This window comes from Crinia signifera, chromosome 6, assembly GCF_055691185.1.
Source record: "Crinia signifera chromosome 6, ASM5569118v1, whole genome shotgun sequence".
Lineage (NCBI taxonomy): Eukaryota > Metazoa > Chordata > Amphibia > Anura > Myobatrachidae > Crinia > Crinia signifera.
The window spans coordinates 180,941,644-180,958,775 of NC_139222.1; the positions used below are offsets into that span (position 1 = coordinate 180,941,644).

General features: G+C 40.7%; 1 protein-coding gene across 11 annotated transcripts in view; it reads right to left on the reverse strand.

The window, feature by feature from the left end:
• Window positions 1-241: 241 nt before the first annotated feature.
• SHISA6 (shisa family member 6) overlaps window positions 242-17,132 on the reverse strand; it is a 353,649-nt gene continuing 336,758 nt past the window's right edge. For 9 of the 11 annotated variants that reach the window (XM_083148329.1, XM_083148328.1, XM_083148333.1 and 6 more), the window contains one exon: window positions 242-3,435. In XM_083148329.1, the coding sequence (XP_083004455.1) occupies window positions 2,855-3,435 (581 nt within the window). In that variant the 3' untranslated portion in view covers window positions 242-2,854. The remainder of the gene's footprint in view (window positions 3,436-17,132) is intronic. The other 2 variants (XM_083148330.1, XM_083148332.1) reach the window with 1 other exon arrangement.

The following is a 17,132-nucleotide window of genomic DNA, read 5'->3' on the forward strand; positions in this document are numbered from 1 at the left end:
CCGTGTGTACACAGCTTAAGAGAGTTGGACTAGACATAAGATGGCCAGTAGCGGCATTCTCTTCTTGATCCTGCTGGAATTGCATTCAAATCCAATTTTTGCTAGTTGGCGTCCATACAGGTCTCAGTAATCATTTCTTATTGGTGGATAAGTGTGACTCCAGGAGCATTCCCCAAAACCCAAACTATCCCACATAGTGACTCTTCTGTATAAAAGCCAATCACATGATCACACAGGTATATTTAGAAGATTATAAATAAAGTACATTTAATTCAGTTATAACAGCAACCCATGGTTCATAGCCTTCATAAAATACAATCTACTGTATATAAAATCTTACCGATGATTCAAAAAATCCATCATGAATCCAAAGGATACAGTTCCTTTATTTCTATGTACGATGTCAACAGTATATCATCGTCGTTAATCTCTCAACTGTTATAAGCATAGGAAATTACCCAGAGCTAAAAACCGTTTACCTTTCTTCCATACATTATTTATTACACACCTTACAAAAACATGTTCCTTTCTCTAATGTACATTTTATTTCTGAAGTTTAGTATACCATGAAATTAAAATGCCAGTGTAATATATGCAGAACAACAGACGACGCATAGTTAACGCCCAAATCTATAGGCATTTTTTTCTAAAACTACCCTAAATTAAGACAGCATAAAAGATTGTTTCTCTATTTAGATTATTTCACAGGTATTTTCCATGTATTTACTAACAGGTGAAAATATAATTTTTCTTAATACTGTAGGTGGAACCGAAGTGATGGTTCTATATTACAGAGAGTCATTTGTATATCAGCAAAATAGTTTGTTTTATTGGTGGCACTTTATGGGGTAATCAAAAGTATAAGTGGGTGCAGCCAAGAATAGGTTTAAGTAAAAGATGCACACAGTATCCAGGGGTTTGTATTGCGTTAAATGCCTTAAATTATGGTTTAATACTTCTTCATTGCTAATTAGGATGTTGTAAAATTTTGATAGCCATTCGCAAAAGCATCACTGAGAAAGAAGAAATATAGTACAGATGCTTTTTATTTTTCTAATTAACACTAGGGTACTATAATTTGCAAAATTAAGATGACATTCATAAATTTTATTTTATTACACCACGTACAGTAGTACCACGTATTACCTACCAGGTTTTGAGATACCGCTGGCTGTGTGCTTGATTACAGAGCACAGAGTTGGGAATTCAGTTTTTTGTACTGTTTTGTGTATAAAATGTATTATCATTTATGCCTATAAAACAATGTACTCCACAAATCACTTTTAAATGTTGATATTACTGTATGTGTAAATGTTAAGAGACTGATGGAAAATATGATGACATAGTATATATTTAATATATGTGTAAAAATGTAAAAAGCTCGGACTGTGTGCATGTGGTATTATTACTGTAATACCTAAGGTAATATTTAAGATTAAAAAACATCAAAAAGTTTAAATTAGACTTATTTTTAGAAATATATGGCACAAATATGTTTAGAGTGAGTTTAGACACTCAACACCTTTATTAAAATCTATAGTGATGCAAAATGGCCTGTTTTCCAAAAGTTATATAGTTCATTTTGCTAATTAATATGATGGAAATGTCAATGACAGGATAAATACACTTTTAAAGGGTATGTAATCCCAATGTTATTATGAATACAGTTGCCCTTTAAACCTATGTGTTATAGAACAAGTATAGCTTCCTTACAACAAGATTAATGCACGTATGTCCACATCACGCGTTGTTAAACTCTATGATTAAAATGGTCTAGTTTCTTTTTAATATGATGGCTGGAAATCTTTTTCCAATATTCAAAACAGTGGTTAGTGTTGAATAATATGGCACCAGATTAAGCAAGAATATAAATTTCACAAAGTCCTTCTAATTTTGAAGAGAGAAAAAAAAATCTCTTCACCGGCAGACTATGGTAGACATGTCCCGTATACCTTAAAACGCTTTACAGTTCTTGTAAAAAATAAGCTTATCATGGAAGGCATGTAAGGTCAAAGTATTTCTTATAAAATATCCATGTATGGTAATTTATGGAACTGTGACATCATTTGATTGATTATTGTCTAGAAGATGACCAGTAATAAAATGAAGTCTTATTTCCATCTTCATAATATATCTATTTACAAAGCGGTTTTAAGATAAAAATAGGATGGATTGATAATGGGCTCTGTTAGTAGTATTGTGCTTGTAGAGACACACACCCACTAATTCCTACATTAAGAGAGCGGACGATTTATAGGCACTAATAAATACTCCTTTAAAGATGACCCTTCTTCCAGATTACAATGTCTCCACCACACTAGTAAGCTTTCATGACCTCTCTACAGAGGGAAATGTTGATAATATACCATGTGTATTGATGAAAGATGCAGCATTGAGGAGCCAAAATAATTGGGTTGATACATGCTACATACATGAAAGGATTGGCCATTTCTGAGATACAGCCACAAGACTCTGTCCAGCATTCAGTAAACATATCTACACCATTGTCATCGTTGACCAAAACTAGCATACAGTATGCTTTCCTATAAAGCCTGTTTCTCCTCGCCCAAAATGGTTTTCTTTTTATTGACCCAATTGATACACCCAAGAGTATTAGTGTAGATAAGCCCTTAGAACATTCCTTTAAGACAGATCATTTCCAATGACCTGTTCTGTCAGATCCAGCTTCTTCTGTTTCCAGTGACCAGTGATAACAGACTAGAATGAGTAATGGATATGATGTTGACCAATGAAACATAAAGTAAGAGGTCTTCTTGGCCCACAAGGCCACTGTAGTGTGGTGTCCTGGGACTGCTTCAGTCTGTAACGATTATCTACAATTCACATTATTTTATCAAACAGTCACTTCTGTTTTGCTAGCTGTGCGATACTGTTGGTGGTGTCCAGGAATATAATGCAGTTGTTCAACTGTGTTGTGCCTCCGTGAAGCAAAGGCTTGGCGTTTGGCAGCAGTTTGGTTCATACCCAACGTATTATATAAGTTATTTGAGGCACTGGGATGAGAGTGCATCTTTGTCATCCTATAGCGATCCAATACGGGTGTAGAAACAAAGACATCCGTTTGGGAAATGGCTCTTGACATGGATTTCTCTTGAAAGTCAGCCCTCTTGAGGGTCATGGCCTTGTCTGGGGAAAGAAGGGGATCTTGAGAATGTAGACGTTCAGCAGATAGAAGCTGCTCATCTGACAGAATTCGGTCATAGGGCAAACCGTACCCTTCTTCCGGCATGTTTTTCTCTGGAGATAAGACTCTATCCTGCGACATTGCACGCACAGGTCTTCTTGGCCTCTCTCTGTAATTTAACTGATCCTGAGTCATTTTTATGACATTGAGGGGAAGTGTTCCCCGAGCGGCCAGATCTGGAAGATGTCGTCTTTTCATATAGTAATCATCTGCATCCTTATCAGCTGCTGCTGCAACAACAACGGATAGAGATATTTAGTCAATAAATGAAATCATTTCATTTTATTATAACACAATTGATGTACTTAATGACATATTGAGATATATCTTCCTCCAAAACTATAGACAAAGTGGAAAACATATAAAACAAAGTGATAAAATAACTCATTAGAATAATATGGGTATCTAAAAAATGTGTTAAGGAATGCAAATTTGAGTATGCTTGGTGTAACCAAGCTGAATGTTTTCTGTGTGTTCTTGGGGTGACACTTCTGTGTGTGTATCTATGGCAATTAATTTCTGTGTGTATTCAGGGTGACTGCCATTTTCTTTGACCCAGAAAGTGGCATTGTTTAACAGAAAGTGGGTGTGACAATTGGCATGTAGGAGTGGTCAGAATGATTTGCGCAGGGTCAGATACATCAAAGCAGGATACTTGAAAAATAATAAGCATAGCCTATTCTTATTACCTACATTCCATATAAACAGAAATATCATATAATGAATAGAAACTTTAGTGCTATACTTGATATCTTTTTATTAGTTTTTAAAGTTAAGCTTTATATTTTCTACTAAAATAGTAAACAGTACAAATAAAAAAGAGCTGTGTTTTCATAACTATAAATCCTTTAAGCCCTACAACTTGTTTTAAAATGTAAAACCTACAGCTGGTATGATGTAGCATTCATATTGTATCAGTTGTTTTAATAATTAGAGCTATACTGTTTATTGCCATGGAATTTGCATTCCTTCTTGACTCACATAGAAATGAAATTGACTACAGTATGTTACTGTAATGTTTGTTGCTTTTTATAGACAAGGATAGTGGCAAGGACAAATGAAAACAACCTGATCAAACCAATTTACAAAGTACTGTATGTCTATTAATGTTTATTACTCAGTTGTTCTAGTTATACGTGGAATCCTGTGTGTAGGGACCCTTCCATAACCTCCCTGCTCCCTGGCTGCCCTGTTGTTACTATTGCATTAAATGAAACACTGTATAAATATCTTATCCGCTATATGTTTGGTGTGGACACATGCAGTGGCGTAAGTTCGTTCCAGTTGCCCGGAGGCAAGATATATATTGGTGCCCCCCTCCCCCCCCACACACACACACACACATACGTACACACACAACCCTATATAACCTTATATAAAATATATATATTCTGTTCAGCATATAGATAGATCGATCGATAGATAGAACATGTATATATATTTCAGAACTCAGCCACAGAAGCAATATCGTTGGCTTTTAAATAACTGATTTAAACTTTCAGGGAAAGGTGCCCCTTTGGGAGCAGGAGCCCGGTAGCAGATGACTCCATTGCCTGCCCAAAGTTCTGACTCTGGACACATGTACATTTAGTATACCATTATATGTATACATGTCCTGAAGAAGAGCCAGCTGCTCGAAACAGCGTAGACACCAATTAAATACATTCACTTTGCAGTACGGAGTCCCGGAGTGACGCTGAGAACAAGAGTATATATATATATATATATATATATATATATATATATATATATATATATATATATATATGTGTAAAGATCTCTGGAGGATGGATGCCTGGTTGCTTGTTTGAAATGCTGTACTATATCATGATGGTATGTTCAGGTATGTTCGGAACCGAAACGTCATGGCACGTCAATGGTGTGTTTAGAAATATGCATTAATCAAAAAATTTGTAAACCTTGACCTTGGTTAATGCCCATTCCAGCAGCAGTATATGAATTTGTGATTTTCTGGCCATTTGTCAGAGAATATGAATGATAACTCACAAACTTTTCTTTTACTCATGGTTAGTGGTTGGGTGAAGCCATTTATTGTGAAACACCTGTGTTTATTCTTTTTAAATCATAATGACAACAGAAACTACCCAAATGACCTTGATCAAAAGTTTGCATACCCTGGAGATTTTGGCCTGATAACATGCACACAAGTTGAGACAAACGGGTTTGAATGGCTACTAAAGGTAACCATCCTCACCTGTGATCTTGTTGCTGTGATCAGTGTGTGTGTGTATGAAAGGTCAGTGAGTTTCTGGTCTCCTGAAAGACCCTTGCATCTTTCATCCACTGCTGCACTGACGTGTCTGGATTCTGAGTGATGGGGAAAGCAAAAGAATTGTCAAAGGATCTGTGGGAAAAGTTAAGTGAACTGTATTAAACAAGAAAGGGATATAAAAAGATATCCAAGCAATTGAGAATGCCAATCAGCAGTGTTCAAACTAATTAAGAAGTGGAAATCATGGTCAGGTAGACCAACAAAAATTTCAGCCACAACTGGCAGAAAAATTGTTTGGGATGCAAATAAAAATCCACAAATAACTTCAGCTGAAATACAGGACTCTCTGAAAAAAAGTGGTGTGTTTGTTTTTAAGATGCACAATAAGGAGGCATTTGAAGAAATATGGGCTGCATGGTTGAATCGCCAGAAGAAAGCCATTACTACGCAAATGCCACAAAGCATCCCGCTTACAATACTCCAAACAGCACAGAGACAAGCCTCAAATCTTCTGTAACAAAGTCATTTGGAGTCATGAGACCAAAATTTAACTTTTTGGCCACAACCATAAATTTTACATTTGGAGAGAAGTCAACCAGGCCTATAATGAAAGGTACACCATTCCTACTGTGAAACATGGAGGTGGATCCCTGATGTTTTGGGGATGTGTGAGCTACAAAGGCACTGGAAACTTGGTCAAAATTGATAGCAAGATGAATGCAGCATGTTATCAGAAAATACTGGAGGAAAATTTGCACTTATCAGCCCGGAAGCTGTGCATGGGACGTACTTGAACATTCCAACATGACAATGATCCAAAACACAAGGCCAAGTCAGCCTGTTATTGGCAACAGCAGAATAAAGTGAAGTTTCTGGACTGGCCATGTCAGTCTTCTGACCTCAATATCATTGAGCCACTCTGGGGAGATCTCAAATGTGCAGTTCATGCAAGACAGCCCAATAATTTACAGGAACTGGAGGCTTTTTGACAAGAAGAATGGGCAGCTTTACCATCTGAGAAAATAAAGAGCCTCATTCACAACTACCACAAAAGACTTCAAGCTGTCATTGATGTTAAAGGAGGCAATACACGGTATTAAGAACTGGGGTATGTAAACTTTTGATCAGGGTCAGTTTGGTAATGTCTGTTGTCATTGGGATTTAAAAAGAGAAATCAAGAAAGTTGTTTGACAATAAATGGCTTCACCCAACCATTAACCATGAGTGAAAGAAAAGTTTGTGAGTTATCATTCAAATTCTCTGACAAATGGCAGAAAATCACAAATTCTGTGAGGGTGTGTAAACTTCTGAGCACAACTGTATATGTGTGTGTGTGTGTGTATATGTGTATATATCAATTGATATTTAATGTATACAACAAGTAAAAATGTACAATCACATAAAAACCCTTACTAGGGTATTTCAAGTATACAGATTCTGATTGATCACAAATGTATGTACAACTTTTGTGGGTTGATCAGTTCGGTCAGTAGAGGAGGCCCCTCTACTGACCGAACTGATGAACCCACCAGAGTTGGACATACATTTGTGATCAATCAGAATCTGTATACTTGTAATACCCTAGTAAGGGTTTTTTATGTGATTATGAATGTGATTGTACATTTTTACTTGTTTTATACATTAAATATCAATTGATATTTTAAATTTATTTATTATATGAGCGCCCTCTGAAACCCCATTCTTTTTTTACTAAGGTAGAAAAAACTACAACTGGTAATATCACAATTTATAAATTTATTAAAAATTCAGTAATAAAATATTGTGTCTGATCGTTCATCTTTCGCGTTTCGTCTTTAAAAAGACTTAATCAGGGGCTCATACTGTAGGTGGTAGAGATATCAAAATTAGATTTGCAGACATCCACAATGATACAGTATGAGCCCCTGATGAAGTCTTTTTAAAGACGAAACGAGTTGGGTTTAACGATCATCGAGACATGAACGATCAGACACAATATTTTATTACTGAATTTTTAATACATTTATAAATTGTGATATTACCAGTTGTACTCTTTTCTACCTTGGTAAAAAAAAAAAGCCTATTAGGTGGTTGCTAACATCAGAGCTCTCTAAATACTCTTCTTTTATCTTTATCCTGTCCCCCGCTAACAGGGGGGACTTTTAGAGTAGCTGCTCCTCTGGATTTAGGCGCACTTAGTGTCATTCTTTGTGATATATATATATATATATATATATATATATATATATATATATATATACATATATAGGATCTACTTGCATTTTAAAGGGGTCTTACCATGCAGATTACTTTTTTTGGGCTCGTTTTGTACTTGCACTCCTGTAACTTTTACTAAATATGTACTTGAGCACTTCATTATATTGTTTTCCCCAACACAATGAAATTAAAGACAAATGGCCTAATAAAGACTTCTTTTAGATTTGCTTCCTGACATGGCATAATGCTGTGAAAGATACGTCACCGAAGGTGGGCCTAAACTGGCACTGGGAGATGAGAGAATCTTCCAGCGCTGGCTTTTCCATTGCAGTGAATGGGTCCTAGGTCGCATCCACCCGGGTAACCAGTTTACACTGCAAAGTGATCCGGGTTGAACTCATGTTCAACCCTGAGCGCTTGCCGTGTCTCACAACCCAGGTCAGATCTTTTACACCACCTATAGACCAAGGATTTTGCGCCCTCACCCAGGATTTTGTGCCCTCAAAAACCTGGGTTTGCAGGGTTGGTGTAAAAGTGGAGTGATCTACTGCAGTTTACAGTAGATCACAGATTGAACACAACTCACCCAAATCTAAAGGTCTCCATACACTTGTCCAACTTGTCTGAGGGACAAGTTGGACCTGATTGACTGTGAACTTCCCCAGCAGCTTCCCTGGAGTGCTACATGAGATTTATCACTTGATGTGCCATTTTTACACTCAATTTGGTCCAATAAATTGCATGAGATTTATCTGACCAAATTGCATGTATACATGGGATGGCCCTAGAGCAGGGCTGGGTAATTGCGGCCCTCCAGATGTTGATGAACTACACATCCCGGCATGCCTTGCATCAGTTTCAGCAAGGCCACATAGCAAAACTAATGCAAAGCATCCTGGGATGTGTAGTTCATCAACATCTGGAGGGCCGCAATTGCCCAGCCCTGCCCTAGAGGATGCCAAGAGTGGTAGGAGGGGTGGCCTAAACTGTGAAAGTTTGACAGCCTGGTGATTTTGACAGAACCATGCACAGATCAGTGAGATCTGTGCATGGTTCTGTCCAAATAAGGTGTATAAAACAACAACAAAAAAAATGGTGTGGGGGTCCCCCCTCCTGAGCATAACCAGCCCCCGGCTCATTGAGCTGGTCCTGGTTCCAGAAATATTGGGGGGTAAAAGCATAGGGATCCACCGTATTTCTGAAACCAGCCCTGGACTCTTGGACTGGTCCTGGTTACAAAAATATGGGAGACACAAAAACTGGGGTTACCCCGTATTTTGGAACCAGCACCGGTCTCCAACAGCCAGTGGTGTCATGCCACAGCCGGGGGACACTTTTTACACAAAGTTCCACTTTTTACACAAAGTCCCCCGGCTGAACCATGACGACTGTAGATGGTCAGCCCTGGACCTGGAGGAGTTGGGATCCCCCAATAAAGGGGTCCACCCATCCATAGTTGAAGGCCGGGGCTGTCCCCGGTGTCCCAGGGGGTGTCGGATGGGGTCCAGGCAGTCATTAGCCCGACATCGGGATCCTGACTGTTAAAACCCCGACACTTGGGGTCCCGATGGCCACCGGCTATTCTCCTTCGTGGGGGTCCATGACCCCCATAGAGGGAGAATAGAATAGGTGGTGCGCATAGCAAGCCACTGTGCCAGCAGCGTGGTAAGCACAGTAAGCCTGCAAGGGGCTTCGTCCGGGAAGTCGGGATCCTGACGTCGGGCTAATGACTGTCGGGCTCCTATACCACACCCGTCCCAGGGAGGTGGATGCCGGGCTGATGAATAGTGTACAAAAAAGAACATTTCAAAAAATACATTGGATTTCACAGGTTAACTACAAGTCCCAGCATGCGAGGCATTAATGGACCCGCTGGTTCTTGTAGTTCACCTCTGAAAACAATGTTGAAATAAGCCCACATACACATACAACATTAATATACATACACACAACATTAATATACATACACACAACCTCACTTGACCTAGATTCTTCCACGTTCCAGCGACAAGAGGTTCATCTTCCATACAGAGCGGATTCCCCAAGACCTCTGTATGCCATTTCCCGTATGGAGTGGATTCCCCGAGAGAGCCACCCAGCCTGATGACGGATGTCTCAGGGAATCCGCTCCATCAGGAGATGACGTACGGAGGTCTCGGGGAACCCACTCTTCAGATGGCAGGGCATTTGGCTAAGGTAGAGCTACAGGAGAGGCTACGGGGGAGGTGAGGGTGGAGGCTATAGGGGACCCTATGGAGGAGCTACAGCGGAGGCTATGGGGTAGGTGACAGCAGAGGTTATGGGGGAGGTGATGGTGGAGGCTAAGGGGGACACCACGGGTTAGGTTACAGTGAACATTACGGTGGAGGCCATGGGGTAGGCTACAGCGGAGGTGACGATGGGGGCTATGGGAAAAGTCACTCCCAGGTTTCGGGCGATAAATTGCACGCTGGGGAAAATGTCCCCCGATGTGTGCATGATTGACCCGATGAGATAAATCCTATGTACAGGAGGATCAATCTCTTGGGTCAGACCCAATGCACATGGTAACACGCATTGGATCCTACAACATGTCAGTCACATCAGATTGACAAAATCTCACAAGTGTATGGGGGCTTTAACTCTCCCTGCACATATTACATCTACCCCACCTGCAGTTCAACATGGTTTTGTCCATTTGCGAAAAAAGATGATTTGTGATAAGATATGAATTGGGCCCAAAGATAAAAGCAAAATGATCACACAGTGATCTGAAAGGAGACTAGAATGACAACATAATGTAAAAGTTGAACAATGGCATATACTTAACAAGTCCATTAATTAAAATCACCTGAGGGCAGAAACTTTTGTAGTGGGGATGGCAAATTTATAGTTACCCCACTGTGCGCTACAGTATATTCATAATTGGTTCTTCAATGATATAACAATCTTTGCTTTCCCTCCATTTCTATGAAATCTAAAATAATGACTTGTTTTCATTTGCTGTCTAATATGATATTGCTGTTAGGCATCAACTGGGATGAAGCATTAAACATGGAAAGTGTTAGGTGGTAGGATCTAAATGCTTTAAACCATCGCTATCTTTTAACATGCAGAAAGAATCCGTGTCTAAGACATTTGTCCATTGCTTCGAAGCAGCAAATTTTTCACACCCTATATTACATGTCCTGCTGTAGACAGGACTCCACTGGCTGGAACAGATGCAATCTAATATAAGTGCTGATAAAACAGCCGTTCTTTTTAACAAACTAAATGAGCTTTTTCTTATCAAATTCTCCTGGCTTTAGAAAAGTGGTGCAGAATGCTAACAGAGGGTAATGATGAAATCTCTTTTAATTCAAAACTTTTGCTGAAGACTAAATGTATTGTAAAACAAAGAAATATATATTAAAAGGGGAAATGTAATTAATGTACAGTATAACATTTTTATGTTGTTTGCTCTCTTGTTTATGGTTAGCTTCTTCATTGTATCTGCAGTACTTGTTTCCTAGCACGGCGCCCGTCGTGGTTGGGAAACAATAAAAATTTGGGTCTGGGGGCCATTTAACATTGGGGCCAATGTAAAATCGGGTATCAGGGACCATTTTACATTGATTCCAATGTAAAAATCACGTTCATCGCATCGCATGCGATTTGGTTGCATGCAATGCGATTGACGCGATTTTTGGGGTCCCGATGGATACAATTTTTATCGCTGGCGCCGTGCTAGGAAACAAGTACCGTTTCTGCAATCAGGAAACATAAGAAAAAAATAATTATTAAAGACTAAGGGCCAGATGCACTAAGCTTCAAAAGTGATAAAATGGGAAGTGATAAACAGCCAGCCAATCAGCTCCTACCTGCCACGTCACAGACTGTGTTTGAAAAATGTCAGACAGGAGCTGATTGGTTGGATGTTTGTCAGTCTCCACTTTATCACTTTTGAATGATAGTGCATCTGGTCCTAACTATTTACGCTTCCTGAATACATTTTTTTTTAAATAAATTATATACTGTAGCTAAACTTTATGGAAACCTCACTCATGGACATAATTACTCTATATTAAGTGGGGTATGAAAATGTGGCTACAGCATTTCGATATGATGATTGGCAGGAAGACACAGTTTTATGACCACAATAGCAGTAGTTTATAACACAATTTCACTAGTGTTGTAGCCACAACATGCAGTATAAGTTACAAAAGGGAGATGCTGTGCATGCCAAGTGGATGCAGCTTCTCTTACAAAGCTTGATGTGTATAGCACTCAACTACTGTACACACTAGACCAAAGAGACCACAGAGCAGCTGCCAGCAAGAATAGACAGGTGCTTTACCATTAGGTGGGAGAATGCATGGTTGGAAAACTGATTTGTGTCCTGTCAACTTTTTCCTGACGATATATTATTTATAGGAGATACATTTTTTTTTATTTAGAAAGTTTTCTTGGTACTTCTGTAATTTCACGGCGGCAGTTACATAGTCATCCTAGCGTCCCTGTCAGAATGAGTGTAGTGTTCCCACGGCCAGCGTAGTTAAAAGTAGTGTAGTGTTTCTGCGAGCAGTAGCATAGTGTTTCTGCGAGCGTCCCTGTCAATAAAGTGTGGCGAGCGCAGCGAGTCACTGAGCCCGAAGCGTGGCGAGCGGCCGTGGATTACATGTATTCCGTGCCCCCTCGCGGGGCTTGCTGCGCTCACCACGCTTCGGGCTTGGGGGCTCGCTGCACTCGCCGCACTTTATTAATGGAGCACTGGCAAGTGCCTCCTTTATTGTGCATGAGACGCAGTTGCGTCCGCACCCCCTCTTTGTGAGGCGATGCATGCGCTCCTGAACCCCTAACCCTGTTGGCAGGGTTGCTGTACCCTGCCGCAATAGTTACTGTATCTCAGACAGATGGAGCGCCTCTCCGCCGGCGCCCACATGATCCTCTCTGCCAGAGAAGGGATCATGCGGGTGCCGGCGCTGTGTGAGAGGCGCTCAATAGGCTTGCCAGGGACGCCGGGAACAGAGATGCAGTTACCGGCAACAGTACAGTGAGTAGCTGCCTCACGGGGACACTACGCTGACTACGCAGGGTTGCCATGGAGTCACTACACTGACTACGCTAGGCAGCATTGGGCTACGCTGATAACGTAGCTTAGGCTGCCGCTGTGAAACTACACAAGTAAGGCAGTCGTTGAGCTATGCCAATAATGTAGCTTCAAATGTAGAGTAAGCTTGCGCCGTGAAAGTACATAAGTACCGTTTTCTTTTTGTGGACTATATTCCCTACAGCCTGTGCTATGCCAGTGTTCTGCCATACTTGGTCTTCAAGGAACCCTAACATAACTCCATGTAATGGAAATAAAAAGGAGGACCTATGCATTACTATACAGGTGTCTAGTAACACCAAAATGCCTGATGCTGTTCTGATTCAATGGGGCAGATGTATTAAGCTTGGCAAAGAGATAAACTGGAGTTAACGTGGAAGGAGATAAAGCACCAGCCAATCAGCTGTGTTTGAAATATGACAGTTGGGAGTTGATTGGCTGGTGCGTTATCTCCTTCCACTTTATCTCCAGTTTATCTCTTCACCAGGCTTAATACATCTGCCCCATTGAGCCTTATTGGAGAAAGAGCATTATATAGAAATAAAATATCTATTATTATTATTATTAATATTGATATTATTCAGGATTTTGCAGTTACCCTTCAATGGCCAGCTGCCCAACATCGGTTGGAAGAAATGCATTAATCCTTGGTACAGACCACTTGGCGTAGCCTTCAATACACAAAATCCATGGCTAGCAAAATACCATATTGTAATAACCCACATTGGGTTTGTTATCTATCAATGTAATTACTGAGTCTGTACCGAGCACACAAATCAGAGCAAACTTACAGCAGGTGACTATGGTGAACTGCTTGCAAATAGGCTAGGTCGAATGTAATGGCACAATAAGACCCTCCACTAGCCTCCAAACTTTCAAGCGTTCCCTGAAAACTCACCTCTTCAGGCAAGCCTATCATATTTAAGTTCTACACGCATAACCCTCTGAGGCACTTATGTATTATATAGCTTCCCTTCTGGACTTGTAACTTGTTGGAACTGATATGCTATTACTGATGCCTGTCCTTGTGTTTCCCTCATATATTCCTATAGATTGTAAGCTTGCAGCAGGGCCCTCCTACCTCCAAGTCTGTCTGTTGTTACCCAGTTTGTTTTATCACTGTCTACTATTGTAAAGCGCAACGGAATCTGCTGCGCTATATAAGAAACTGTAAATAAATAAATACATGGGTAATTGTGCCAAGTACCACCACTCACTTGTCAAACAATTAGAAAAATAAAGTTAATAAAACCATCAATTTGCCACAAGCAGCCAGGTGCTGTGCTGTCCAGACAGGTGCTGAAGATTGCACGCATACCACCGCCCCTCACGGGCTCGCTGCGCTCGCCACGCTTCGGGTTGGCGTTGATACTGGGGATGCTTTTAACATTGTAAGCACCCATTACGGTGCTTACACAATTAATAATCTTATAGGGGTGCCATTTAACATTGAAAACACCCATTAGGGTGCTTATACAACAGTGGCGTAACTATATAAGTTGCGCCCCCCCGCCAAAAAATTTTCGGCGCCCCCATACCTAACAGAGCCGCATCTGCAGCTCCAGTCTCCCTCACCTCCACTGCTCCAGTCTCTGCTGCGCTGCTGCCCGGCCGCATCTGTGGTCACTGTGACTGTCCCGTCACTCGATCCCGGCGCCGGGCCGGCTCCTGCTGATAATGAAAAGTGACTCTTAGAAAATGGCTGCCAAAACTGTCTGCAATACGGGGGCAGCCATTTTCTAAGTGTCACTTTTCATTATCAGCAGGAGCCAGCGCCGGGAGCGAGTGACGGGACAGTGACCGAAGATGCGGCCGGGCAGCAGCGCAGCGGGTAACTATAGCACCGCAGCCCCCCCGGCGCCCATAGTTACTCTGCGCCTCCCCGCCACGGCGGGGGCTGCGGTAGCTTAGTTACGCCAGTGTTATACAATTTAAAATCGTATACCATTGTATATGGCATACAATGGCATACAATGCAATGGTATACGATTTTAAATTGTATAATATCTGGTGCCATCGCGTCACATTGCATCGCATCACATCGCATACCATCGCAAGGTTTATGGTATACGATGCGATGGGCGCCGTGCTAGGAAACAAGTACCAAATGCTATTGTTAAGGTGCACACACACTGTACAATTTTTTAGGCCAATTTTGTTGAAAGACATTGATGACCAATTCCCCTTGAACCCAGTGTCCCGAACGAAAGATGTTGACGAAAGATGTTGAAGAAAGATGAAAGATGAAAGATGAAAGATGAAGGATCTAGTTACAGTTTATAGGCTTTTTTTAAAAAGATATCCAAATTGAGCTGCATGCACAGTTGACAAACAACCATGATGAACAACTGGTGGATATGCGCATTCGTCGTTCATCGCATAAACACTGAAAGATATTTTGACCAATATCGTTCAGAAGGGTCAAAATGAACTCTGTCGTGTGAGAGAGGTATGTAGTTGCTGAGCATGCTGCGTTGGCTTTGGTGAGCATTAGGCATCTGCTGTAATTGCATTGCAATGCTGTTCCGTCAGTATAAAGATTGCTGCTGTGACCATATCTGATTCAGGCCCAATCTTTGGGTGAAATTGAATAGGATGAGACGAGATTCAGAAAGTGAGAGATTTTTTAACAAATCTCCAGTTTTTTTAAAGCGGCAATCATTTACACTGCAAAATCAAACTGGTTTTGCAGTGTAAATGATTGCTGCTTTAAAAAAACTGGAGATTTCTTACCAAATCTCTCACTTTCTGAATCTCTCATCCTATTACATTTCCCCCTTTGTGTCATTTGTGTCATATAGTAAAATCTGTCAATTTTTTTAGGAGGGAGAATACTTTTGAAAGAAAAAAATTGCACATCTAAAACAGGGGTCAAAGATAAAATTATACTTTAAAGACTTCAAATGCCAATTAAAACGTGAAACTCTGCACTCTGGTGCTATATTTTCGTTTTTATGAATGTCTTTCTGAATTTGTTAGACATAAATGGCTGAAGCATTGTGTAAATACTTCTTTCGCTTTTTATTTATCTATATTTCATTTATTTTATATTTGATAAATCCTCCAGAGAATTTTATGATCTTTGTTGCATCTTTAGGGATTGTTAGCTACCTACAGTATAATGGCCATATAATCTAGAACAATCAGCCACGTAAAGTGTAGCCAATTGTACGAATTGCACATTACAGTCTGCTTCCATTCATACCTAAGCTAAGTAAGAGAAAGTGTGAACTCCTGGGCAAATACGATCCTCATTAGGAAGGCTATTAGCGTACTTGCTGTGAAACATTTACAAAATAAAAGTGTCTACTAAGCAGCCAGAATGCAGAGGTGAAAGATTACTTTCCACACAATGGTTAAACTGCTTTTCCAGAAACTCCCAGGCTCTTCTTCCTGGAAGATGAGACTTCAGAATTCATTAATGATATACAGAAGAACAGACTTAAACAATTTGCGGTTTGCAGGCAGATGTGGATGTGTAAGTCCCGGAATGTCTTATCAGCTGAGTGTTGTAGATCTATAAAAATGGAGAACCACTATTTGTCTATGGAAGCCAAAACCTGTTGTGCATGCTGAAACATGTAGTTCCACAAGGCTTGCCTCAATGTCCATATGTATCACCACGGCCGGATTGAAACTTGTAGGGGCCCTGGGTGCCCAACAAGTGACTGAGATAGGTTGCTGCTTTACATTCTATTGGACAGTGAATCAGGGCGCAAATATGTCATAGTGGCAGCCAAATCTACACATGATCCTGCCCAAATATTAAATGCAGAGGTACAATGCAACAATTAAGTGGGGATCAAAGGAGTTTGACCTTAAACATAAAAGCAGTCACCATTATAAAATATACAATCATGTAAAAAGTATTCATTCTCGTTTATTTCTTCTTATATGGGTGATCTTGTCCTCAATGATACAGACATGCAAAGAAAAAGGGAGAACCAACAATGGTCCTACGTCATGTTTGCATGTAATTGGGATTGGTAACCAAGCTACTGAACTGCTAATGTTACTGACACGTTCATGAATTAGAAGTTTTACCTGCTAGAGTAATTGCAACCTCATTCAAAATTGTGTACACATTCCCAGTCCGGCCCTTATTCTGAATCGGACGGTACGGCCCGCGTGCGGCCGTACCGCCGATGTTTTTAGTCTGCACATGCGCAGAGGTCAATCTGCGCATGTGCAGCCCCATTCGCCGCAGACGTATTTCGTCCGCCGCAAAGGGGGCGTATAGGGGCGTGAGGGGCTTCATACCCTCATTTCCCTATGTATACGCCCCGCGTTTCATGGGCGTTCCCATGCAAACGCGGGGCGTATGCATGCTAATCAGGGTATGACGCCACTGATGGGGGCGGAAAGCTGACGTCGCCGGATGTCAGCTCTCAGCCCCCATACAAGCTATCACACGGACGATTGTCCGTGTG